Source organism: Cervus canadensis, chromosome 27, assembly GCF_019320065.1.
Source record: "Cervus canadensis isolate Bull #8, Minnesota chromosome 27, ASM1932006v1, whole genome shotgun sequence".
In the NCBI taxonomy this organism is placed as follows: domain Eukaryota; kingdom Metazoa; phylum Chordata; class Mammalia; order Artiodactyla; family Cervidae; genus Cervus; species Cervus canadensis.
This window is the reverse complement of record NC_057412.1, coordinates 33,165,505-33,191,029: the sequence shown is the minus strand read 5'-3', so window position 1 is coordinate 33,191,029 and position 25,525 is coordinate 33,165,505. Positions and strand designations below refer to the sequence as shown.

Below are 25,525 nucleotides of genomic sequence, written 5' to 3'. Positions count from 1 at the left end.
AATTTAAATATTGGTACGGTTGGCATGAGGTAGGGTTATCTGTACCAGTTGGTTATTCTTTTCTGAGATTTGCTAAGGTTGAATAAATTGTTGCATTTAAGAGTGTGGGATCTTACCATAGAATTTTCTCTAGGAACACATGACTGAAAAGATTCCTTCCTATATGTATTAACAGTTAAACATGATCTTAATTTTCTTTTGAGATAGGGAACCAGATTAGCATAAGTTGTTTTAAGGATATCATCACTATTATGCCTTATGAGGAAGGAGGATAACAGTGAGTTGGATACTGTTCAAGGCAAGACAAATAAGATATTTATGGTCTGTGGTCAATTATTATTAATTCATTTAACATTATTTTCAAGTGGCTACTGTAAGCCAGGCACATGGTTAAAAACATAGGATTCCATTTTGGGCTTCTAGAAGTTCATAGTCTATTATTTAAGACTATTATTAGTCTATTATTTAAGACTATTAATAAGTCTATTATTTAAGACTCTTCAAATAGACTTAAAAGTAATAGTTCCCCTTAACTAATTGCTTTATCAGCTGAAATATAGAGGCACACTTAGTTAATACTAAGAATTTTAATAAGCATGATAGGAAATCAAACTAATGTCAAAGAACTAAGAGGTCAACTGCCTTCAAAGAAACAAAAAGTTAATTTAATCAAGATTTCTCTCATTTTGAAACTTTGTCTGGAAAATTTTGAACACTGTCTTGGGCCCCTTTCTCCTTTTAACTGTGGTGCTATTCCTCATAGGCCTTGCTTTGGGAGATGGTGACTGACTTGGACGTGGTTTTCCAGGAAGTGGCTGGTGATTTTTACTACATATAAACTCAAGCCAGGAGACCCCTGGAGGCAACCGGTGGTAACTAAGTAACTTAGTGACCACACAGTCTGAGACGGCAGACTCTTTTGGAGGAGGAGGAGGGGGTAAGGGGGCTATGGTGGAAAAGGAAGAGGAGGAGGAAGATGAAGAGGATGAGGAGGACAAAGACGTGGAGGAGGAAGAGGACGGGAGTACGGACTGGAACTGAGGGCTACTGTTTTTCTTCACATAGAGCAGCCAGTCTACAGCCTGGGGCTGTTGGCTTACAGCTTGCTTTTCGGGGGCTACTGTCAGCCAGGTCTTCTTCTCATTAGCTCCCAGAGTGATATCAGATTCCGAGGTAGGGAAAACGTTTGATATCTTCTCCATTCCTTCAAGATTGTCTTCAGGGGCTTCATCAGGCTGATTTTCTTTCACAGGGAGCAAAAAAGTAGTCTCTGGTAGGGAAAGGATAAAAACTAGTTTCACTGTTATCTCTTTCTCAGGAGTGAGCTCAGGAGTTGGGATGACAAAGAGTGTGGCGGCGTGGGGGTCCTTCCTTCCTGTAAGATGGCTGCAATGAGATCTGATGCAGGAAGCACAGGCCAAGCAAACCATATAACTTGATGAAAGGCGGGGGCCAGGACGAGGGTTTGGTCTTCCCCTCATCCTTCGAAAGAGAATCTGCCTACAGAGATCCCTCTGGATTCTGGTCTTGGAGAGAGAATTGACGATTTTATTTACCACATCACTGGGGACAGTTCCACCTTTAACAATGCAGGGTTGAGTGTAATCTAAAGTCCATGGAATTTCTTTACTGGGTCCTGTCTCTTCACAATGACCGAAACTGCTTTTTCGCTGGAGTCTGGAGCCCAGTGTTAAAGCAGCTATGCTCTTCATGGAGTGCCTGGAGCTGAATAACGATTGACCTGAGACATTTGGTTTGGGATGAGGTGAGGAAAGATCTCTGGCTTTGTGTTTGTCACTTGGTGAAGTGGTGTCCTGCAATCTGGAGTGACACATTGCTGAGCTCGGGGTCCTGAAGTCATGATCAAGTGTTTTGGGCTGGAACAACGGCAAACTCTTTGACTGGTGGACAGAGTGTGGTAAAGGTGACTTTCTTGGTTTTGAATTGGACAGTGGTAATCTCAGAACACTGGAATTGGACCTCAATACAGGTGGTGTCTGAAGTCTGGGGTCAGGTAATGATGAGCTCAGAGTCATTTGACTGGGCTCCAAATGCTGGGCTTCAGGTGATGTCTGAAACAAGTCATTTATTTGAGATGTAGAGTTGAGAGATGGTGAGCTCAAGCATCTTTGATTGCGCTCTAATAAAGATGACCACAGGCTGTCCAATGAAGAGGCTTTCTGAGGCTTGGACTGGGGTAATGCTGAACTAAAGGCTCTTTGATTAGATTCCAAAGATGATGATGTCCATAGGTAGTCTGGGGAAGGAGTTTCTTGATGATTGACATATAGTGATGAACTTGACACTCTTCGAATAGACTTCAGTGGAGGTGATGTCCAGAAAAGATCTAGGGAAGATGTATTCTGAGGTTTAGGAAAGGATAACTGTGAGCTCCAGTCTGTTTGACTGGGCTCTGGTGACAATGTCTTAATGAGGTCAAATGAAGATGTGTTCTGAGGTTTAGGGTGGGACAAAGGCGCGCTCAGGGCTTTCTTATTAGGCCACAGGGGAGTTCTCCGCTGGAGGCGTAGTGAAGGTGTGGCCTGACGTTTGGCGTGAGATAATGGTGATTTTAGAACCCTGTTATAGCAGTCCCCTGTAATTGTGTCCTGAGACGTGACAGAGGGCAACTCTGAGCATCTCTGTACCTTCTGGCTAGAGTTTGGTGGAGGCACTACAAGGTTATTACTATGGGATTGTACTCTGACCACAGGTTGGTTATTGGGTTGATTTAATTTTTCATCTGCATATTGACGTGCTAATGAGCTGGTTGCGGCCAGTTGGTAAGAGTGTTCTAAGGGCACGAAGTGTTGATCATAATATGCTAGGGGCACCATCTTGTGCTAGTTATAGAGGTCTTTCTGAAAGCAGTTGGCTTGCAGGGATGTTTCGGTAACTGATACAGTCTTTTAGCTGGATTCCATGGACAACAAATACTTCTAAACAAATAACTTAAGAAGTGTCAAACATCTGTCTTGTAACCTTTCTGTTAATTCCTAAATATTATAGGTGTCTCAAAATTGAGGTGTAAATGAGGTTGGAAAAAAAGTGTCACCAATTGAGATTCTTCTCTGTCTTCTCTTTAGCTTCCTAGAGTTTTTTCCTCTTAAGGAAATGACACCTGTTAACAAAACAGTGAAGAGGTTTCAGAGAGGGCCTGATAGGGATATTAATTTTCTCAAACAATTTATAGTGACAAAAGAACTACTCTGTGTTCTTTTGAGTAAAATTTGTGTAATCTAAAGTCACTGTGTGTAACTTTTGAGTAAAATTTTCTAAACATTCAGCTGCTCACATGTAAAATAGGTAAATATAATGTTTAATTTATTGGACTAAAGACTAAATAATATACCTAAAATGTATAACAGTCCCCAAGATATAGGAGATGCTCAGTAATAGGTAATAGCTATTTGGGGTATTCTTTCAATGATTGCTTTAGTTAAAAAAATTGAGATAAATTTATTGCATGAAATAATAGACTCTTAAAGTAAAATGGAAGTTCTTCTTATATGCGAGTGTGCATGCTTAGTCACTCAGTCATGTCCCACTCTACCCCAAAATCTCCAAAACAATTCAAACACCAACATATAAGAATCAATAAAGTTATTGCTCCTTGTAAAGAAATCATCTTTTCTGCATCTTCTATCTTGGTCCCTAAACTAGTCATCTAATTCAAAATCTTTGAAATTATCCTGGACAGATTCACCTTCCAAAACCATCTAGATACCAGTATCTGTTGATTTTATCTCTTTCATATATTAATTCACCTTTTTTTCTATTCAATTCCACTATTTCTTATACTCTTTTTTCTATTCAATTCCACTTATTCTCTAGGCATATCTCATCTAAACTAATATATTTATGTTTATATATCTTTCCCCCATAACCTTTGTCACTCTCTTCCCTTTCCTCTGCCACAAATCCAAAAGCAAACTCTTGTTGGTGAGAGACAGTTACTCCTCACCCAAAGAACTTCTTCATTTTGCTTCTGCCTGCATGAATAGGGCTTCCTGGTGGCTCAGCAGTCAAGAATCTGCCTGCCAATGCAGGATATATGAGTTTGATGCCTGAGTGTGGAAGATCCCCTGAAGAAGGACATGGCAACCCATTCCAATATTTTTGCCTGGAAAATCCTACGGACAGAGGAGCCTGGTAAACTACAGTCCATAGGGTCCCAAAATGTTGGACACCACTGAGCACGCAACATGCATGAATAGTAACAACTAAGTTACTTGTTATTGCTGGATTTTGTGTGTTGTGTCTTAACATCAATACTTTAAAGAGGGGAGGGAACAGCACACCCTACTGCATATATATCACATTCTAAAAAACATCTATATAGTAATATAGAGTAACACCATGACCTTGATGTATGGAAAGATTTCTTAAAACAGAGAAAGCTATAACCATTAAAAATTGATAAACTAAAATCAAAAATTCTCAGTCATCAAGAAATGCCATCAAAGAATGGGAAAAATAAATATTTGCATATATCTGAATGCATATATCTGAAAAAGAGACTCATACTCATTACAATTTCTGCAAGTTACTAAGATAAGATAAGCAGTGCAGTTAGAATGACAGGCAAAACAGGGAATGAGCACTTCACAAAAGAGGATATCCAAATACTAATGCAATATGAAAAGATGTTCAGGATTGTTAGAAACCAGTCAAACGCATATTTAAACTACAGAGAGATACTACTACACATTATCAGAATGTGACTAAAATAATATGAAAACTTACAAAGCTAATAACTGGTGATTACATAGCTTAATTAGTATATTATATATATATGCATACATACATATGTATATATTATATTCCACTCTTAGATACATCTCAAGAGGCATGCAATGCATGAATATTGGCACCAAAATACATATACTAGGATATTCATGGAGTATTATTCCTAATAGCTTCAAACTAGAATTAACTTTCAACCAATAATAGAATATATAAGTAAATTGTGATATATTCATTCAATAAAATACCAAACAATGAAAATTAACAGAAAATCTAACATCATAGAACTACATGAATGAATATCACATAAAAAATACTGATTGAAAAGTATATGCACAAAAACTCACTTGTAATTTTATGTATAAAAGTACAAAATCAGTTCATACTAACTATGTACTCATAGTCAAGATAATAATACATCTGGGGGAAGTGGAGATTACAAGGGCACACAAGGCTTGTGGGGTGGTGATAATGTTCTGTTTGTTGGCCTGGATGCTGCCAGTGTAGGTGAATTCACTTTGTGATAATTGAGCTCTAACATTTACTCTATGTGTATTTTTCCCTGTTTCCTAACTTCAATACAAGGTTTAAGAATACATAACCTGACGCTAATTTGAAAAGACACATCTGACACAAAATTTCACTGAAAAGTGAACCATTAAAGGATGAACCAAGTTCTGGCACCCAGATGCAATGAAACTTTAAAAAAAAGTGGGGAGGAGAAGAATGCAGTGTGGAAATCCTGCTATCATATGGAAAAGAATAAAGAAATTCAAAACAAATGGAACTAACAAGAATTTAAGACAAAGAAAAATTTAAGACAGAAAAATTACATTTCTGAATTTTTTCCACTTTCAAACCTACTCAGCAAATAAGATTCCTGTTTCAAAGAACATGCTTTAACTAAAGCATACAAACATTAAATACAACTCAAGACATTGTGGAGATTTGAATGAAGCTATAAAGATGGGAAAAAATAATTATGACTTACGAAAGAATTAATTCTCAAATAATTCTTGCTCAAATTCTTCTTTCAGTTGAGTCCTTTCCAACTTTCAATGAAGATATATTTATAATGTTATACAAACTTTGTCAGAGTATAATGAACATAGAAATATTATAAATTTGTTCTGTGAAACTGCTATATGTAAATCTGATATTAAAACATAACAAAAATAGTTCAAAACTGAAAGTAATAACACATACCATATGCAAAACTCCAAAATAAAATAAAACATTTAACATTTCAATAACATAATACTCTGCTAGCACCAACTTCATCTCATTCAAACTATGTAATGATTTATCATTAGGAAACATTTAATTTGTCATGCTCATAATTCACAAAAAACTCAATATGTGTTCAAAACTAATTTTATATAATCAATGTCCATTTCTGAGAAAACTCAGTAAACTACTAAGAAAAAACTAATTAATGAAAAAAACCTCCAACTGAAATCAAAATCAAATCATTCAGTTGGCACTGAAATATGAGCTATTCCCATTATAGATTGATAACAGACAAGCATATCCGCTATCACCAAAAGTGAATATCCACTATCACTGAAAGTGTTCATTGCTCAGTCGTGTCCGACTCTTTGTGACTGCATGGATTGTAGCCCGCCAGGCTCCTCTCTACATGGAATTCTCCAGGCAAAAACACTGGAGTGGGTAGCCATTTCCTTTTTCAGGGAAACTTCTTATTTAATTAAGTAGAAGAAAGAAAATTATAGAGATTGGAAACTAAATAAGATAGAAACAAGAAAAGCAAGAATATAAAAAGCTGGTTTTGTGAGATCAATGAAATAGAAAGTATTTAACCAGATATATCAGGGGAAGATAATGACATAAAATACAAATATCAGGAATGAGAGAGCTGGCATTACTATGGACCCTGTACTATGCTTAGTCGAGTCCGACTCTTTGCGACCCCATGGACTGTAGGCCGCCAGGTTCCTCTGTCCATGCGGATTCTCCAGGCAAGAATACTGGAGTGGGTTGCCATGCTCTCCTTCAGGGGATCTTCCCAACCAAGGGATCAAACCCAGGTCTCCTGAATCGCAGGTGGATTCTTTACCCTCTGAGCCACCAGGGAAGCCCATTATGGACTCTGCAGATATCTAAAAAGATAAGAAGATATTTCTGTGAATAATATTATGCCAATATACTAGATAACTCAGAGGAAAGGGGCATATTTCTTGAAAGATGAAAATTGCCAAAGCTCACTCAAGAATAAATGGAAAACCTGAAGATCCCTATATCTACTAGATAAATTGAATTGGATCTTAAAGCTTTACCACGAAGAAAACACAAGACCCTGGTGGCTTCACGGTGCATTCCACAAAACATTTAAGAAGAAGAATACCAATTCTGCAAACACTCTTCCAGAAAATTAAAAGGGAACAATTTTTTCCTAACTCATTCTGCAAGTTAGCTATTACCTGATACCAAATTCAAACAAAAACATTATTAGATTTTTAAAAACTACAGACCACTATTCTTCACATAGATGCAAGATTTCCAAACAAAATTTTATCAGGTCAAATCTAAAAAATATGTCAAAAAGATAATACACTTTTCAAAATCCATGAACTCAATCTTATCATGAAAAGACACTTGACAAGTCCAAATTGAGGAAAATTCTACAAAACATTTCACCAACAGTCTTCAAATGTTCCAAAGTCAAGAAAAACAAGGAAAGACAGAGGAATTATCACATACTGAAGAAATCTGAATATAGTGATTAAAGGCAACTTGGTATACTGGCCTGGTTCCTGGGTCAGAAAGAAGATACTAAAGAAAAAAACTGGTGCAGTTCTATTATATTAAAACCTGTTCAGTTAATAATATTGTACCAATGTTAAATTTTTTTTTTATAAATATGCCATGATTATGTAAGATGTTAACACTATCAAAACCTAAGGTAAAGAGTTGAAATGCAAAGGAGCTAGAATACACAACTTTGAAAAAGAAGAAAGTTGGTAGGACAACATTAACTGATTTCAAGACATTAAAAAAGCAACAATAGTCAAAACTGTCTGGTATTGGCATAAAGGTAGACAAATGGATCAAGGGAAGAGAATAGAAAGTCCAGAAATAGACCCACACATATATTGATAGCTGATTTTTGAAAAAAGTATAAAGGTAATCCAGTGGAGAATAACACTTTCTAATGACATTGTAATAATTAGGTGTATACAACTGCAAAACATAAACTTTGGTTCATACCTTACATTACACACAAAATCAATTCATAAAGGGATCATAGATCTAACATAAAACCTAAAACTACAAAAGCTCTGGAAAAAAAAGTCACAGGAGAAAATCTTTGTGATTTTGGCATAGATTTTTAAATGTGTCACCAAAAGTAAAATTAATAAAAGAAAAAGTGAATAAATTGAATTTCACAAAATTAAAAGCTTCTGCTATTTATAAGACACTATTAAGAAAATAAAAAGACAAATCATAAACTTGGGGAAAATATTTGCAATTATTGTTATTAAGAGTTTATAGAGAGAGCTTAAGAAAGCAAACAATCCAATAAAAACTGAGCAAAATATTTGGACAGCTTTCCAAAGATGATATGTGAATGGGAAATAACCACATGAAAAGATATTCAACATTATTATTCATTAGGAAATGCAAACTGAAACTATATGAGAGACAATTATATACCTATTAGAACAGCTAATATTTTAAAAGATGGCCATACTAAGCCAACTCTATTAAGGAGGTAGAGAAAATGGAACTCTCATACACTGCTGGCTAAAGTATGTAATAAATCAAGAAGTTTGGGAAAAGACTGACTTCTTTTTTTTTTAAAAAAAGCAAAATATCCATGTATCATATAATCCAGCCGGTCTACCTCTAGGATTTACCCAAAAAGCAAGCATACTCCATGAAAAGACTTACAGAAATATGCTCACTGAAGCTTTAGTTTAATATTCCAAAGTGGAAATAACCTAATGGTCATTAGCAGGTGAATGGATTAACAAATTGTGGTAAACCCTTTTATCAATATACTACTACCACCAATCTCAGCAAGTTTATCTGCAAATGAGTGTTTAGGAACAAGATGTTCATGAACTGATAGACAAAAGAATTGATATAAAACAAAAATAGATCCATGAGCCAACCTCTCAAATGTAAGACCCTCCAAAACAAAAAGAGTACAATGCGGCAAATGCTTTGTTTCCTCAGTAAACCATCAAAAGAGAAATAAATTCTCTCTCCAGGAAACTTATATAATAAAAACATATTGCATAGATGCCTTAAAAATTGGTGAAGATGTGTTTAGCATTAAAAATATTCAGTATTCTTGCTGTGTGTATAGATTAATTTTCTAAAAATTTCCACTTGAGTTAATACTTAGAATATGTAATATCTAATCTTTATTTTAGTTTCTGGCCTGAAGTAACCTAGCATTGGTTTTTAATCTGTTCAATTGTTTGGTCTGTTTAAACCAAATTGACTCCTGCCTGCCAAACTCTCAAGGCCTGTGTTAAAATTTTTACAATCCAAGAGATTTGAATTTAGAGAATGTTGTGGAAGTCAAGTACTAATGCACCAAATTCTGAGTGAGGATCGATCAGTCAAAAAGGATAATCCTCTTTTGGGAAACAAATGCATGTACAGAAGGCTCAGATGTGCAGAAGACTTCAGAAGAAACCTCTGTAACCCGAGGCTTATCACTAGCCTGCCCTGAGTACATGACATTTCCACCTTTTGAGCTCAGACGTTCAGCTTTCATCTTCTCCCACATGTAAACCCATGAGAAAATCTCTCAGATTTATACTTCAAGGCTACCTTCTCTGAACTCTTTTTATCATTCATGGTCACCAATCTACATATTTTTGTTTTTGAAAGTGCCTTTTACCAAGAAAAGTTTCATGAACACTAAAATTGGCTATTTCAATGATTCTTAGAGCAACTCTCTCGCCAGGCAATTTTGTAGGATATATGCCGCCTTCATTCCCTATGAAGAAAAGTAATCCAGAGGAGACTATGTTCTAGGGCACAGAACATAGTGCACTAGAATAAATAAATTTATTTATTAAAAATAAATATAATTAAGTATAATTGCTACTATTTCTGCAGTTCTCTAGTCCATAAAAAACTGTGACCAAATTCTGCCATTTTTCACCTTCAATCAAGCTGTCACTCAAACTTAGGGACCTGTTAGTGGAGTCTACCCATGAGCTCTACAGAAATTCATCCAGAAGTCAAATATCACTGCCACAGCTGCACACAACACTATCTATCCTTTGTCTCCATCTCTCAGGCAAGTTCAAGAAAGACCAGTCTGGTGCATCAGTGTATAACTAAGTCAGCCTAGATTGGCCACGAGATATGTTCAAGAGGCTACAGAATAATAAGCTCTGTAAAAATACATTAATTTTCATTCTTATATATATATATATATATATATATATATTTTGGTTATAATTTCAGAAAGATTTCCTCAGGAACAATGTTAAAACATCAACCTTACATATTTTAACAGACTAAAAGTGTCCTACCTACCCTCTCCCCCCATGACAAAAGCATGGGGTGCAACAAATCTAAACCTGGTATGAAAATGGGAGAGACTGAAGAGGAGAGGCAGAGACACGGCATGAGTCAAGACAATTTGCTAGGATTCATCCATTCCCACCCACAGGATTCAAATTGTCATTACATTCTAGGAAATATCTCTGTGCAGTCCATTCAGAAAAGCACCATGGGGACACACACACACGAATAGCTTTCCTGAAATGTTTAATGGCAGAGAAGAAAGAAGAGGGAATTTAATTCAATGAACTACTTTAAAGCCAGTATGATAGGTATGAAAGTATAAAGATTACTAAGGCTTTAGTAAAGGGGCTTCCAAGGTGGCGCTGGTGGTAAAGAACCCACCTTCTTCAGGAAACTCAAACAGGGGCTCTGTATCCACCTAGAGGGGTGGGATGGGGAGGGAGATGGGAGGGAGGTTCAAAAGGGAGGGGATATATGTTTACCTATGGCTGATTCACTTTGAGGTTTGACAGGAAACAGCAAAATTCTGTAAAGCAATTCAGTTCAGTTCAGTTCAGTCGCTCAGTCGTGTCCAACTCCTTGCGACCCCATGGGCTGCAGCACACCAGGCCCCCCCGTCCATCACCAACACCCAGAGTTTACTCAAACTCATGCCCATTGAGTCGGTGATGCCATCCAACCATCTCATCCTCTGTCGTCCCCTTCTCCTTCTGCCCCCATACCTCCCAGCATCAGGGTCTTTTCCAATGAGTCAACTCTTTGCATGAGGTGGCCAAAGTACTGGAGTTTCAGCTTCAGCATCAGTCCTTCCAATGAACACCCAGGACTGATCTCCTTTAGGATGAACTGGTTGGATCTCCTTGCAGTCCAAGGGACTCTCAAGAGTCTTCTCTAACACCACAGTTCAAAAGCATCAATTTTTCGGCGCTCAGCTTTCTTCACAGTCCAACTCTCACACCCATACATGACTACTGGAAAAACCATAGCCTTGACCAGACGGACCTTTGTTGGCAAAGTAATGTCTCTTCTTTTTAATATGCTATTCTAGGCTGGTCATAACTTTCCTTCCAAGGAGTATGTGTCTTTTAATTTCACGGCTGCAGTCACCATCCGCAGTGATTTTGGAGCCCAAAAATATAGTCTGACACTGTTTCCACTATCTCCCCATCTATTTGCCATGAAGTGATGGGACGATGCCATGATCTTAGTTTTCTGAATGTTAAGCTTTAAGCCCACTTTTTCACTCTCCTCTTTCAATTATCCTTCAATAAAAAAATAAATTAATTTTAAAAAAGAACCCTCCTTCTAATGCAGGAGACATAAGAAACTTGAGTTTGATCACTGGGTTGGGAAGATCCCTTGGAGGAGGGCATGACAACCCACTCCAGTATTCTTGCCTAGGGAATCCCATGGACAGATGAGCTTGGCAGGCAATAGTCCATGGGATCACACAGAGTCAGACACGACTAAAGCTTCTTAGCATGCAGGCACACATGGAGCCTGAAAGAAGAGCGAGTAAGTCAGGTGCAGATGTAAAACAAAACTGACAACACATGGCAAAATGAAGAAAGTATTCTGGAAAATGAAGAATAAAGATAATGTTAGGAATTAAAGAAGGAAAGATTGCAGACCTTAATATATAAGAACCTCTGAGTGACTTACATTTGGAAGGAAGAGGGAGGAGGCTGAAGAAGAGAAGAAGAGGAGATGAAGACAGGAGTGAAAAAAGAAGCAAATGTGAAAGGAAACTTATTTATATAAGTCCAAAAAATAATATTGAGTGGCACTGAACAGAATTAAATTATAAAAGGATTCCAAGAGTTTTGACTGAGAACAAATTCTTGAGTTCACTGAAGACTTGTTTGAGAACCCAGCTCTGAAAGAGTAATGTGTGTGAAAAGGAACCATTACCATCAGCCTGACTTCAAGGAACTTGACTCTGAAGAGTTAAGTACAGTTGAAAAATGTCATCTTTACGGGAAGCCTGGTTGATGTTAAAATAGAGAAAAGCTCAACTATATTGGTATACAGAAGAAAAAGAATCACAGAGGTAAAGTCGTGGCATGTCACATAGACCAGAGACAGGAGGATTAGTTGGACAATGGAAAACTTTCAATGTCCATCACTGGAAGGACTGATACTGAAGCTGAAGCTGCAATACTTTGCCCACATGATGTAAACAGCTGACTCACTGGAAGAGACTCTGAGGCTGGGAAAGAATGAAGGCAGGAGGAAAAAGGGGTGACAGAGGATGAGATGGTTGCATGGCATCACCAACTCAATAGACATGAGTTGGAGCAAACTCCAGGAGATACTGAAGGACAAGGAAGCCTGGTGGGCTGCAGTCCATGGGGTTGCAGAGTCGGACACCACTTAGTGACTAAACAACAATGAACAAATTCAGGAGTTTAAAAAAAACAAAGATGCTCTCTTTCATATAAAAATGAAAATGCTTCCTTTTTTCTGATCTATCACATATACTAAAAAGGATGAAGGAAGGAAGGCAGGGGGTAAGTCCAAAAGAAAATTCTCTTTGTGGGGTACTTTTAGGAAATATATAGTTTGTCAACGTCTGAACACCACCCACCAGTCGAAGGAGCAGAGAGGGCACTGTACTAGAAACACGCATAAGCAAAATTACATATACCCTTCTCAAAATCATAAACAAAATCACTTGTAGTCATACATCCAGCTCAATTTCCCCCTGACTTACAAAGGGTTGTTGTTGTTGTTCAGTTGCCCAGTCGCGTTCTACCCTTTGAGACCCCAGGGACTGCAGCACCCCAGGCCTCCCTGCCCCTCACCATCTCCCAGAGCTTGCCCAGGTCCATGTTCATGACATCCACGATGCTGTCCAGCCATCTAATCCCATGATGCTCTCTTCTCCTTCGGCCCTCAATCTTTCCCAGTATCAAGGACTTTTCCAATAAGTCATTTGTGCTCATCAGATGACCAAAATACTGGAGCCTCAGTTTCAGCGTCAATCCTTCCAGAGAATATTCAGGGTTGATCTCCCTTAAAATTGACTGGTTTGACTCCTCGCTGTCCAAGGCACCTTCAGGAGGCTTCTCCAGCACAACAGTTCGAAGGCATCAATTCTTTGGCGTTCTGCCTTCTTTACGGTACAGCTCTCAAAACCATATGTGATCACTGGGAAGACCAGAGCCTTGACTATACAGACCTTTGTCAGCAGAGTAAAGTCTCTGCTTTTCAACACACTGTCTAGGTTTGTCATTGCCCTCCTGCCAAGAAGCATGCTTGCAGTCACCGTCTGCAGTGATTTTAGAGTCCAAGAAGAGGAAATCTGTCACTGGTTTCGCTTTTTCCTCTTTTATTTGCCATGAAGTAATGGGGGCAGATGCCATGACCTTAGATTTTTTAAAATTCAGTGCTAAGCTGGCTCTTTCACTCCTCCTCTTCACCCTCACCATGAGGCTCTTTAGTTCCTCTTCATTTTCTGCCATTAGAGTGGTATCATCTGTATATCTGAGGTTGTTGATATTTCTCCCTCCTATCTTGATTCCAGCCTGGCATTTCTCATGATGTGCTCAGCGTACAGGTTACACAAACAGGGTGACAGCAGACAGCCCTGTCGCACTCCTGTCCCAATCTTGAACCAATCAGTTGTTCCATACAAGGTTCTATCTGTTGCTTCTTGACCTGCATACAGAGTTCTCAGAAGACAGTTAAGATGATCTGGTATTCCCATTTCTCTAAGAGCTTTCCACAGTTTGTCAGTATCCACACAAAGGCTTTAGTGTAGTTGATGAAACAGAGGTAGATATTTTTCTGAATTTCCCTTGCTTTCTTTATAATCCGGCAAATGTTGACAATTTGATCTCTAGCTCCTCTTCCTTTTCTAAATCCAGCTTGGATATCTAAAGTTCTTAGTTTGCATAATGCTGAAGCCTAGCCTGCATGACCTTACCAGCATGAGCAATGAGTGCGATTGTCTTATGGTTAGCACATTCTTTGGTGCTACCATTCTTGGGAATTGGGATGAAGACTGACCTTTTCCAGTTCTGCGGCCACTGCTGGGTCTTCCAGATTTGCTGACACAATAAATGAAAAACCTTGATGGCATCCTCCTTTAGGGATCTGAATAGTTCTGCTGGAATTTCATCTGCTGGAATTTATTAACACCAGTACTTCTTTTTTTTTTTTTTTTTAATTTTTTTTATTAGTTGGAGGCTAATTACTTCACAACATTTCAGTGGGTCTTGTCATACATTGATATGAATCAGCCATAGATTTACCAGTACTTCTTAAGGCCCACTTAGAACTCCAGAATGTCTGGCTCTGGGTGACTAACCACACTATCGAAGTTATCCAGTTCATTAAGGTCTATTTTTTATACAGTTCTTCTTCATATTCTTTCCATTTCTTCTGATCTCTTCAGCATCTACTGGGTCTCTACCATTTATATCCTTTATTGTACCCCCCTGTGGATGAAATGCTCCCTTGATGTTTCCAATTTGCCTAAAGAGATCTCTAGTCTTTCCCCTTTTGTTGTTTTCTTCTACTATTAAGCACTGTTCAATTAAGAAGGCCTTCTTGTCTTTCCTAGCTACTCCTTGGAACTCTGTTTAATTGGATGTATCTTTCCCTCTTTGCTTCTCTTCATTCTTCTGCTGTTTGTAAAGCTTCCTCAAATAATCACTTTGTCTTCTTGCTTTTCTTTTTCTTTGGGATGGTTTTGTTCACCACCTCCTGTACGATAGTACAGTAGACCTACAAAGTATTAAGTGTCAGTTGATACATCAGAAACTATTTCACGTCATTCGGCTTACCAGGCAAATCCCAAGCCTGCTGAAAACCTCCAAGTTTTTACACCTCATGTTCACAAAAGCTGGAGTTCAATGTGTCTTTGTATGAAGGGAGTCTGGAGATGAGAGAATCTTAGTATTGTTATACAAAACCAGTATATTCAAAGGGCATCACTTTTCAGTTCCATCTTGCAATTCTGTACATATCAAAACCTAATGTCATAAACAGAAGGGATCCTCCATATACTTTGAGAGAAGCTAGGAGATTTAAATCTTTCAGTTTTGTTTCTTAATTGGGCAGCACAAAGTCAGCTAGGATCTAGGGTCTGTCTGCAATAAGCAATATAAATTAAGATGTAAAGATATAGATATAGACAACCCCAGGTGGCTCAGTGGTAAAGAAACCTCCTGCCCAGCTGGAGATGCGGCTTTGATCCCTGGGTCAGGAAGATTCTCTAGAGAAATAGAAACCCACTCCAGTATTTTTGCCTGGGAAATCCCATGGTCAGGGGAGCCTGGCAGGGGTTGCAAAAGAGTTGGACACGAATGAGTGACTAAAAAAATCTGTTGCAAGGGGCTTCCCAGGTGGCCCTCATGGTAAAGATCCTGCCTGCCAATGCAGGAGACATAAGAGACGTGGGTTTGATCCCTGGGCTGGGAAGATCCCCTGGAGAAGGGCATGGCAACCCATTCCAGTATTCTTGCCTGGAGAATCCCATGGACAGAGGAGCGTGGTGGGCTACAGTCCATGGGGTCGCAAAGAGTCGGACATACTCATATAATCTGTTGCAAGAGTATCTTCAAACAAAACCTCTTTGTTCTGTTTTGTGTAGGCATCCAGGGTTTCTTGAGGTATATGTATTACCCGGGATCTCAAGATCACAAATGTGAAAGAATGTCCCAATTCTGGGATGCTTAAGAGGACAATTCTATCCTATCCAACTAATATCCTTCCTAATAAATCCCAACAATCTCCCAATCCCCTTCACCATACATTTTCCAGTGGTGGTGGTTTAGTTACTAAGTTTCTGACTCTTGAGACCCCCATGGACTGTTTCCTGCCAGGCTCCTCTGTCCATGGGACTCTCCAGGCAAGAATACTAGAGTGGGTTGCCATTTCCTTCTCCAGGGGATCTTCCTAACCCAGGAATCGAACCCGGGTCTCCTGTATTGCAGGCAGATTCTTTACCAACTGAGCTAAGAGAGAAGCACAGAGACTACATTTTCCAGAGACACTAGCAAATACTGAAAATGCAGAAAATGTGTAAATTGACCAGATATTTCAGTTTCAGAGATTACTTCAAACATCATTCTTCTTCTGTACATTTGAAATTAAATTTAATTTTTAGAAAGCAACTGGATTATGCACTATTTGGGATCATCTACTTAGTCAAGAAAATAACTTCAGGTCAGCTATTCTATGACAAAAGCAGCAAAAAATATACAATGGAAAAAAGAAAGTCTCTTCAGTAAATGATGCTAGGAAAATGGACAGCTACATGTTAAAGAATGAAATTAGAATATTCTGTAACACCATATAAAAAATTTAATATGAATTAAAAACCTAAATGTAAGATTAATTACTATAAAACTCTTAGAGGAAAACATAGGTGAAACACTCTTTGACATAATTCATGACAATATTTTTTGATCCATCTCCTAGAGTAATAGAAATAAAAATTTAAAATGAACAAATTGGACCTTATAAAATTTATTAAGATTTTGCACAGCAAAGTAAACTGTAAACAAAATGAAAAAACAACCCTCAGAATGGGAGAAAATATTTGTAAATGATACTACTGACAAGGGCTTAATTTCCAAAACACACGAACAAGTCAGTTTAATATAAAAAAAAGAAAAAAGCACCAAATAACCCAATCAAAAAATGGGCAGAAGACCTAAATAGACATTTCAAAGAAGACATAAAGATGGCCAACAAGCACATGAAAAGATGCTCAATACTTCTAATTACTAAAGAAATGCCAATCAAAACTACCATGAGGTATCACCTCATACCAGTCAGAATAGCCATCATTAAAAAGCCTACAATTAACAGATGTTGGAGATGGAGTGGAGAAAACAGAACCCTCCAACACTGTTGGTGGGAATGTAAGTTGGTGCAGCCACTATGGAAAACAGTACAGAGGTTTCTTAAGAAACTAAAAATAGAGGAACCATATGATCCTGCAATCCTACTCCTGGGCACGTATCTGGAGAAAACTGTACTTTGAAAAGATAGGTGCACCCCAATGTCATAGCAGCACTATTTACAATAACCAAGACACGTCAGCAATCTAAGTGTCCATTGACAGATGAATGGATAAAGAAGATCCAGTATATATACACAGTCCAGTCCAGTCACTCAGTCGTGTCCAACTCTTTGCGATGCCATGAACAGCAGCATGCCAGGTCTCCCTGTCCATCATCAACTCCTGGAGTTTACCCAAACTCATGTCCATTGAGTCAGTGATGCCATCTATCTCATCCTCTGTCGTCCCCTTCTCCTCCTGCCTTCAATCTTTCCCAACATCAGGGTCTTTTCAAATGAGTCAGCTCTTCACATCAGGTGGCCAAAATATTGGAGTTTCATCTTCAACATCAGTCCCTCCATGAACACCCAGGACTGATTTCCTCCAGGATGGACTGGTTGGATCTCCTTTCAGTCCAAGGGACTCTCAAGAGTCTTCTCCAACACTACAGTTCAAAGCATCAATTCTTCGGCACTTAGCTTTCTTGATGGTCCAACTATCACATCCATACATGAGCACTGGAAAAACCATAGCCTTGGCTAGACGGACCTTTGTTAACAAAGTAACATCTCTGCTTTCTAATATGCTGTCTAGCGTGGTCATAACTTTCCTTCCAAGGAGCAAGTGTCTTTTAATTTCATGACCGCAATCACCATCTGCAGTGATTTTGAAGCCCCCCCAAAAATAAAGTCTGTCACTGTTTCCACTGTTTCCCCATCTATTTGCCATGAAGTGATGGGACCAGATGCCAGGATCTTAGTTTTCTTTTTTTTTTAGAAATGGTAGGATCTTAGTTTTCTGAGTGTTGAGCTTCAAGCTAACTTTTTCACTCTCCTCTTTCATCAAGAGGCTCTTTAGTTCTTCTTCACTTTCTCCTATAAGGGTGGTGTCATCTGCATATCTGAGGTTATTGATATATACACAATGGATTATTTATTACTCATCCATAAAAACGAATAAAATAATGTCATTTGCAGCAACATGGATGGACCTATAGATTACCATATTAAGTGAAATAAGTCAGACAAAGATAATAAGTCAGACAAGATATGATATCACTTATGTGTGAAATCCAAAAAAATGATATAAATGAATTATTTACAAAACAGAAACAGACTCACAGGCATAGAAAACAAATTTATGGTTACCAAAGAGAATTATGGGGCATGAGGATAGAGGGGAGATTAATTAGGAGTTCAGGGTCCGTGTACTCAAAAATCAATCATGTAATTCAACATTAAGATCACATCACTATTGGCCTATCTATCAGTTTTATTTTGGAGCCAAATATTAGTTTGAGTTGTGATATGAGCTATTTCTTCAAAGTCAATAAAATCTATTTATGTATCAATTGCCCAATAACATAATATTTTTAGTGACTGAATGAAACACAGTTGCAATATGTTTTATATATATATATATATGTATACTATATTATATGGCTAAAATTTGCATAAACATTTCTCCCTTTTTAATGAAGACACAGTTTAAAAGTATATGGAAGAACCTAAATATCTTGACTTTACAAAAATTGAAGCTATCTATGATAATGAAACAGTGGATCAAGTTTTCATAAGATCAAACATTTGTGCAAGCAACTTTCTTCCTGGAAATGGTCACTAGGTTTAAAACAGCAATGACAATAATGTAAGGGAAATGTGATATACAGGTCTCTAGAAAGCAGCTGTGCAAACAAAGGGAAGAACCTTATGGAAAAACATGACACATTAAGAGACCTGTTGATTACATTTCATGTCTAATTCAAGAAATTTTGCTTAAACAAAATCAAGACCATAACCTCAAATGGATAATTTAGTAGGTTACATACTGCCTTCATATTGCTTGATTCAAGTTTTTCACTTGACAGAACACCCTTTGCAGTCTGTATCTAAAATGATTAGATTTCAGTAATGCAGATTTTGTACCAAATGCATTAAACTAGTTGACACATACACATAACATTCCTGTATCTTTGTGTATTTGAAAAATAGGATAATGTTTACCATTTTAAGAATGAAATAGGATATTTTAAAATATCGTATTTGGCAAGTAGCTAGCAATATTAATCTTCTTTTCCAAATCCAAGAAAATAGTTTTCTCATCATGACAACATACTGAAATATTGCCATGATGACAGATAGCATTTTATTATTCTGTAACTTCCCACATTTGAGTAATGCTTAACCTTTTGCTTATCGGAAAATGAGCTGATAGAACTTCTTGAAATAAACTACTATTAATGCCTTCAGCTAAATTTTTTTCACTAGTTTAGATCAGTTCTTAAAAGGTCTTCTATAAAAGATAAATTTAAATCTATGACCTTGATTTTATAATTTAAAGATATTTATCTGAGTTCTGGTATTTTTTTCTGATATTCCTTCAAATAATCTTTAGAAAAACAAATTATAATCAAAGATAAATCAATCTTTGATTATCTTATTTAATTAATACTGTCATTTTAAATGTATAAATTTTAAAATCTTTCTATAAGAGACAATTCTTCAATATTTCCCTTGAAGACATTATCTGATACTACAAAAGGAAATTTGCTATCCATTTTTACTAAAACATTACACTGAAAGTACAAACAAAACTGAAAAATCTATTTAAACTTTGTAGCACAAATATCTCAAATCAGGATAATTGCATTAACCCTTAACCATTTCCTAATCCTCTACTTTTCAAATATTTCTAGTCATAGAAAAAGGGGGAATGGCAAATGAAGTAATATTGAAATAATAATGATAATAACTGAGAGCATCTGCATTCTTCGTCTTTCCTTTTTACGGTAACTTTCTAATGCTTTACAATCTTTTCAGTAGATACTAATAATAACTGCATTTTTTCAAGAACAACGATCCTGCCCGTGGGACACACACACTGGGCTTGCCTTCATGATTTTTCTCTTCAAAGGTGGATGAGAAATACCCCTTTTCAGTCTTTCCCTTGGATATAGAAGGCCATTTCTGTTTCTCTTTCTTTAAAGGATAAATAACCTTCCGAATCATCATCTCCTCTCGGCTGACTGCTGCCAGCATCTGTTTTCAGTCATCTGCTACATACCTTTCGAGACTTTTCTCTTCATCTTTCTGACCTTCTCTCTCTGACCCAGATCTCTGCACCACTTTTCTCAATTTGCACTCATTTTTCCTAACTCCTACACCCTTCTTATAGTTTATATCAAGCTCGTTGTTTTTATATGTTCCTCACTTATAATACTATCAAAAATTGCTATGTCAACAATTCTAAGTATTTGAGGTAAAATCCAGATGTTTGTATTGAACATCAGTGCCAAACACCAGACATTGAAGTATAGAAAGAGGGGGAAAAAACAGACACTTAATATAAACAATATGTTTACAAATCTTTACGTACTGGGTGAAATATTTTTTAACTCATATAACTAGACAGAATACTGAATGTGTGTAAGAAATAAAAAGCATTAAAATTATTAATTTTGAAAAATCATGTTTCTATATTGTTTCCACAACTTCAGCTGGATTTACCTGAGTGTAGAATTGTATTTTAGCTTTATTATTAAAAAGCAGACATAATATTACTTCTATTTTTTAAAACAACAGAAGTATTGGTTATGAAAGCAATTAAACTAGAACATAGCTTATTTATATTGTGAAAAAAATCTCAATTTTCTAATTAATTAATCATAATATATGCTCATTGATTGCACACAGGTTTCTTTATACTAAGAAACATAACAGGACTTTAAAAGAACTCATTATGATCAGGAAGAAAATTATGCATCAGGAATAAAAATTTTTTATACTTTTCATGTGGTATGTTAAAAAAAATCTAGGTTAGGTAAACCAATATTACAGCATTGGTATGTTAAAAAAAAATCTAGGTTAGGTAAACCAATATTATAGGTAAACCAATATTACAATATCAACTTTTCTGTTTTCTAGCTCTATGATCTTAGGCTAATTATTTATATTCTGTACAGTTTCTTCATATAAAGACAACAGTAGTGCATATCTCATATCTTTTCTATGAAGAATAAATGTAAAATGCAGTTAAAGTACTTGGTATAATGTCTAATTAAAGCATATATAATCAATAAAATGTCATTATTATAAAATAATTACCATTGCCCCATTATATAGTTGAAACTCAAATTATGTAAATACCTCTCTCAGAACACCCTACAGTTGGTTTGTATTTGGATGTGTTTGTCTATGGGAACCTCTGATGGCTTTCTTTAATTATTTAAGTGTATAAGGAATGGTATATTGAGATATATGTGTGAATACTCAGTAAGTATTTCAGAGATCAAACAGAAATTAACAGGACCTAATTAATGGGTATGTGTGTGAATGTATGTATCCTATATGTAAGAATGTGTGTGTGTGTGTGTGTGTGTGCATGCTCAGTCATGTCTGACCCTTTGCAAACCCATGGACTATAGCCCACCAGGCTCCTCTGTCCGTATGATTTCCCAGACAATAATACTGGAGTGGGTTGCCATATCCTTCTCTGGAGGATCTTCCCAACCCAATGATCAAGTCTGCCTCTCCTGTATCTCCTGCATTGGCAGGTGGACTTTTTTTTTTTTTACCACTGAGCTGCCAGGAAACCCCAAACATCAACAACATATCTTAATCTAGCACGCTATGTGTACAAAAGATATGTGGATCTTTGCCTTCCAAATGTTCTTGACTTTACTGCATAGCTATTTAATTTTTAGATTTTCTCAAGAACTGATAATTATTAAAGTCTCACAAATTACTATACATTTTTTTAACTTGCCTTAGCTTTGTTTCTGTTTTAAGCAAGACGGTATTTTTTTTTTAACTGAGATTTCTACTACATTTTATTAAGATGATAACAAAGTGCTAAACTTTGGATGCAGAAAACTCCTGTAAAAACAGAGCCACACGCTGGTATTTCATTCTAATTGTTGTACCTGAAGCATGGATTTGGATAGAAATAAAGTCCAGGTGTAGAGAATTGGTTCACAATGAATGAAAAAGGAAGACCTTACATTCAAATCAGAACTATTGTATCTAGATGTAGCAAGATAATTTCACAATAAGTTTAAGGCAGTTCTATTTAACTAAAGAGAAAAATGGTGTTCTCCATCTAAAAGATTATATTCCAATACACTCAGATTTTTAAAATGTAGAGGAATGTTCAGCAAAATATCAGGATATTGAAACTGAAGAATCTGACCCCCCCAAGAAAAACTCTACCCTTTATATCCCAGCATATATAATCAATTATGAAAATGCAGTTTTCTATTGCTTTTTTTCTTCATACAACAGCTGAAGGAAGAAATAGCCTCAAAATCAGTTAATGTAGGAAACCAAGAAACATTCCATTTAATCCTTGTGTTTCTTTATTTTTCTTCCCACAGTAATAAAATATCCCTCTCTGCAGAAGTTAAATTATTTGAATATAAATGTGAAGTAGGCAAATTTCAGACACCCTTATATCTTTCAAACCTAGGTCATGAATAACAACAAACTTTAATCATTTTCTTGGCCAGAGATATAAAACTAAGCTGGGGTATATATCTTTAAAAAAAAAAAAAAAACAGGTTTACACTTTTCTGATGTCGTGTGATTAGCTAATAGAAGTTCCTTTTGCTATATAATGCACTGTTCTTTTCCTGAAGGACTCATAAACTTCTCTAGGCAACACCTAGTTAAATCGGGAATTTATTAAATTTCACTATCCTTTTAATTCACCTTTGAACTCTTGGAACAGATTATTAAATGAGGCAGCCAGAGTTCCCTTTTGCACCTGCAAATAACAACTGACTCTACAATTAAGGAACATTTCGTCTTTTTTGAAATTCAAATAATGGCATTAAAACAGAGTGTAATATTTTTATCTGCATCTGGTCAGGCTATTTCCTGGCATTTGGGATGAGGTAACAGGATGACTGCATAAATATGCTACATAAAGATGCTGAGATAATCTCTAGGTGACTTCAGAAATGCAGACAACTTAAGGACATTAAGAGTATTCAGTATCAAAACAGACCACACATCTCAAAAGCCACTTTAAGGGGCAGAGCATGGGGGGAGGGAGAAGAGAAAATGATATACTTTTTTGTTTCTAATAGAAACAAAAAAAATTAAAACTAAATATTAATATTTAATTTGGATGAAAAATATTAAGGAAATAGATTTCTAGCAGCCTTAGAGATCATTATCCAAAAAGACTTAAAACATTTAATACAATTTACCCTTCCCCAAACAGTCATATACCCTTTTCTTATACCCGCTTTCATAAGCATATTCTCTGGAGCAGTTTTCATTTCTTATCTACCAGAACTCATGTAGACATTTCCAAAGCCTCTCCCACACAACTCCTCTTTGAAACCTGAAGACTATATTCAATATCTGTTTTACTTTCACTATCTGTATTCATCGCTAACAGGGTATTGTGTGTTACTAACTACGCCGTTTTTACTACTATTGAACTCTTTCCCAGTTAATCTAAATAGGATATTAAAATCCTTAACTCCAACTAAGACTTTTCTAAATTTCATCATTTTTTGAAAGAGTTCTTTGCCACTATCATTTCCTGCATTCACATATTCCTGAATTCAAAGTCCAAAATATGAAATAGACAGTAAAGTATTAACAAAGAACTAAAATGAATTTGTGATACCCTTGTAATTTCATAAATTTTAGAGTTGCAAGAAATCACAAATATTTAGCTCAATCTTACCATCTATGGATGAGGAAACTAAGTCCCACAGAGATTAAAAAACTCATCTATGATCATCCATATCATGACTAGCAGCAAGCCTCTGCCAAAATGTGTGCTTGACTGCACGTATGCCCCTTCACCAAAATCACATGTGTCCTCACTCCCCTCACCCCAGGCTCTTCAGAGCAGTTCCTCAGAGCTATCTGAGTTGCTTAATGGAATCAGCATATCCCAAGACTGTCCTGATGGAATTATTCCCTGTAATCTCTCAAAACTGTCCCAGTTTAAAAAGTAAATCATAAGGTCTAAAGAAGCTGTGGTATACATATATATACAATGGAATATTATTTAGCTATGAAAAGGAATATATTTGAGTCAGTTCTAATGAGGAGGATGAACCTAAAACTTATTATACAGAATGAAATAAGTCAGAAAGAGAAAAACAAATATCATATATTAACACATACATATGGAATCTAGAAAGATGGTACAGATGAACTTATTTTCAGGGCAACAACAGAGATACAGACACAGAGAACAGACTTATGGACAAGAGGAGTGGAGGAGGAGAGGGTGGGATGAAGGGAGAGAGTAACATGGAAACATATACACTACCATATGTAAAATAGATAGCCAGTGGGGAATTGGCTGATCAGGGAACTCCAACCAGGGCTCTGTGACAACTTCGGGGGGAGGGGACGGTGTGGGAGGTGGGAGCGAGGTTCGGGAGGAAGAGCACATACGATGTATACCGATGGCTGGTTCATGTTCATGTATGGCAGAAACAAACACAATATTGTAAGCCAATTAAAAATACATTTAAAACAAAAACAAACAAAGAATAAATCATAAGGTCACCCTAGTTAATAAACTACTCAAGTCTAAACTGGAGGCTGGGTATCTCTCGCAAAACAAATTTTTTAAAGCACTGAATCCTCGTCTCTATATATATTGACAGTGCCAACCCTTCCCTGATTTTTAAAAGCAACTAAAATCAAAGCAACCTACAAAAAAAATGTAGTAACTATTATATAGGACTCTCTCTTATCAGGTTATTTGTTTCCTTCTATTAGACTCAGCATTTCTTTATACAGACCTCAAAATAAGTTCTATAAAAAAGAAAGCAGCACAGACTGTGCCAAAGAAAATTTGTCACTCGCCATCTACTTCTACAAAGATGAAATCATTGCTGCTGCTGCTGCTGCTGCTGACCTACAGCACAGCCTGAAAGGAGTTCATGGTGGAGATCAGGAATGAGGCACTGTGTGTTCTGGGAAAACCTGGGAGAACATGCCTTCACATAGATGTTTTCAGAAGATTTTATGAGCCCAAATTCTTGCATCTTCTCATATCTAGAAAAACACTAAAATCATTAGTGGAGACAACTGCTCCTCATGACTAGCAGCAACCTTCTCAGGACTAGCAGCAAGTCTCTGCCAAAATGTGTCTTTGACTGTGTGCATCCCCCTTCACCAAAATCACATGTATCCTGACCGTGCCCCCCACCCCCAGCTCTTCAGAGCATTTCCTCAGACCTATCTGAGACGCTATTTCCCAGACTATAGTCCTCAT

General features: G+C 36.8%; 1 protein-coding gene across 2 annotated transcripts in view; it reads right to left on the bottom strand.

The window, feature by feature from the left end:
- Positions 1 to 404: 404 nt before the first annotated feature.
- LOC122428826 (casein kinase 2 subunit alpha' interacting protein) overlaps positions 405 to 25,525 on the bottom strand; it is a 36,837-nt gene continuing 11,716 nt past the window's right edge. Inside the window, exons 1-2 of one of the 2 annotated variants that reach the window (XM_043448951.1) lie at positions 13,316 to 13,448; positions 405 to 3,121 (exon numbers count right to left, since the gene is read on the bottom strand). In XM_043448951.1, coding sequence (XP_043304886.1) covers positions 666 to 2,837 — 2,172 coding nt within the window. In that variant the 5' untranslated portion in view covers positions 2,838 to 3,121; positions 13,316 to 13,448 and the 3' untranslated portion in view covers positions 405 to 665. Of the gene's footprint in view, positions 3,122 to 13,315; positions 13,449 to 25,525 lie in introns of those variants that run through there. The other variant, XM_043448952.1, reaches the window with a different exon arrangement.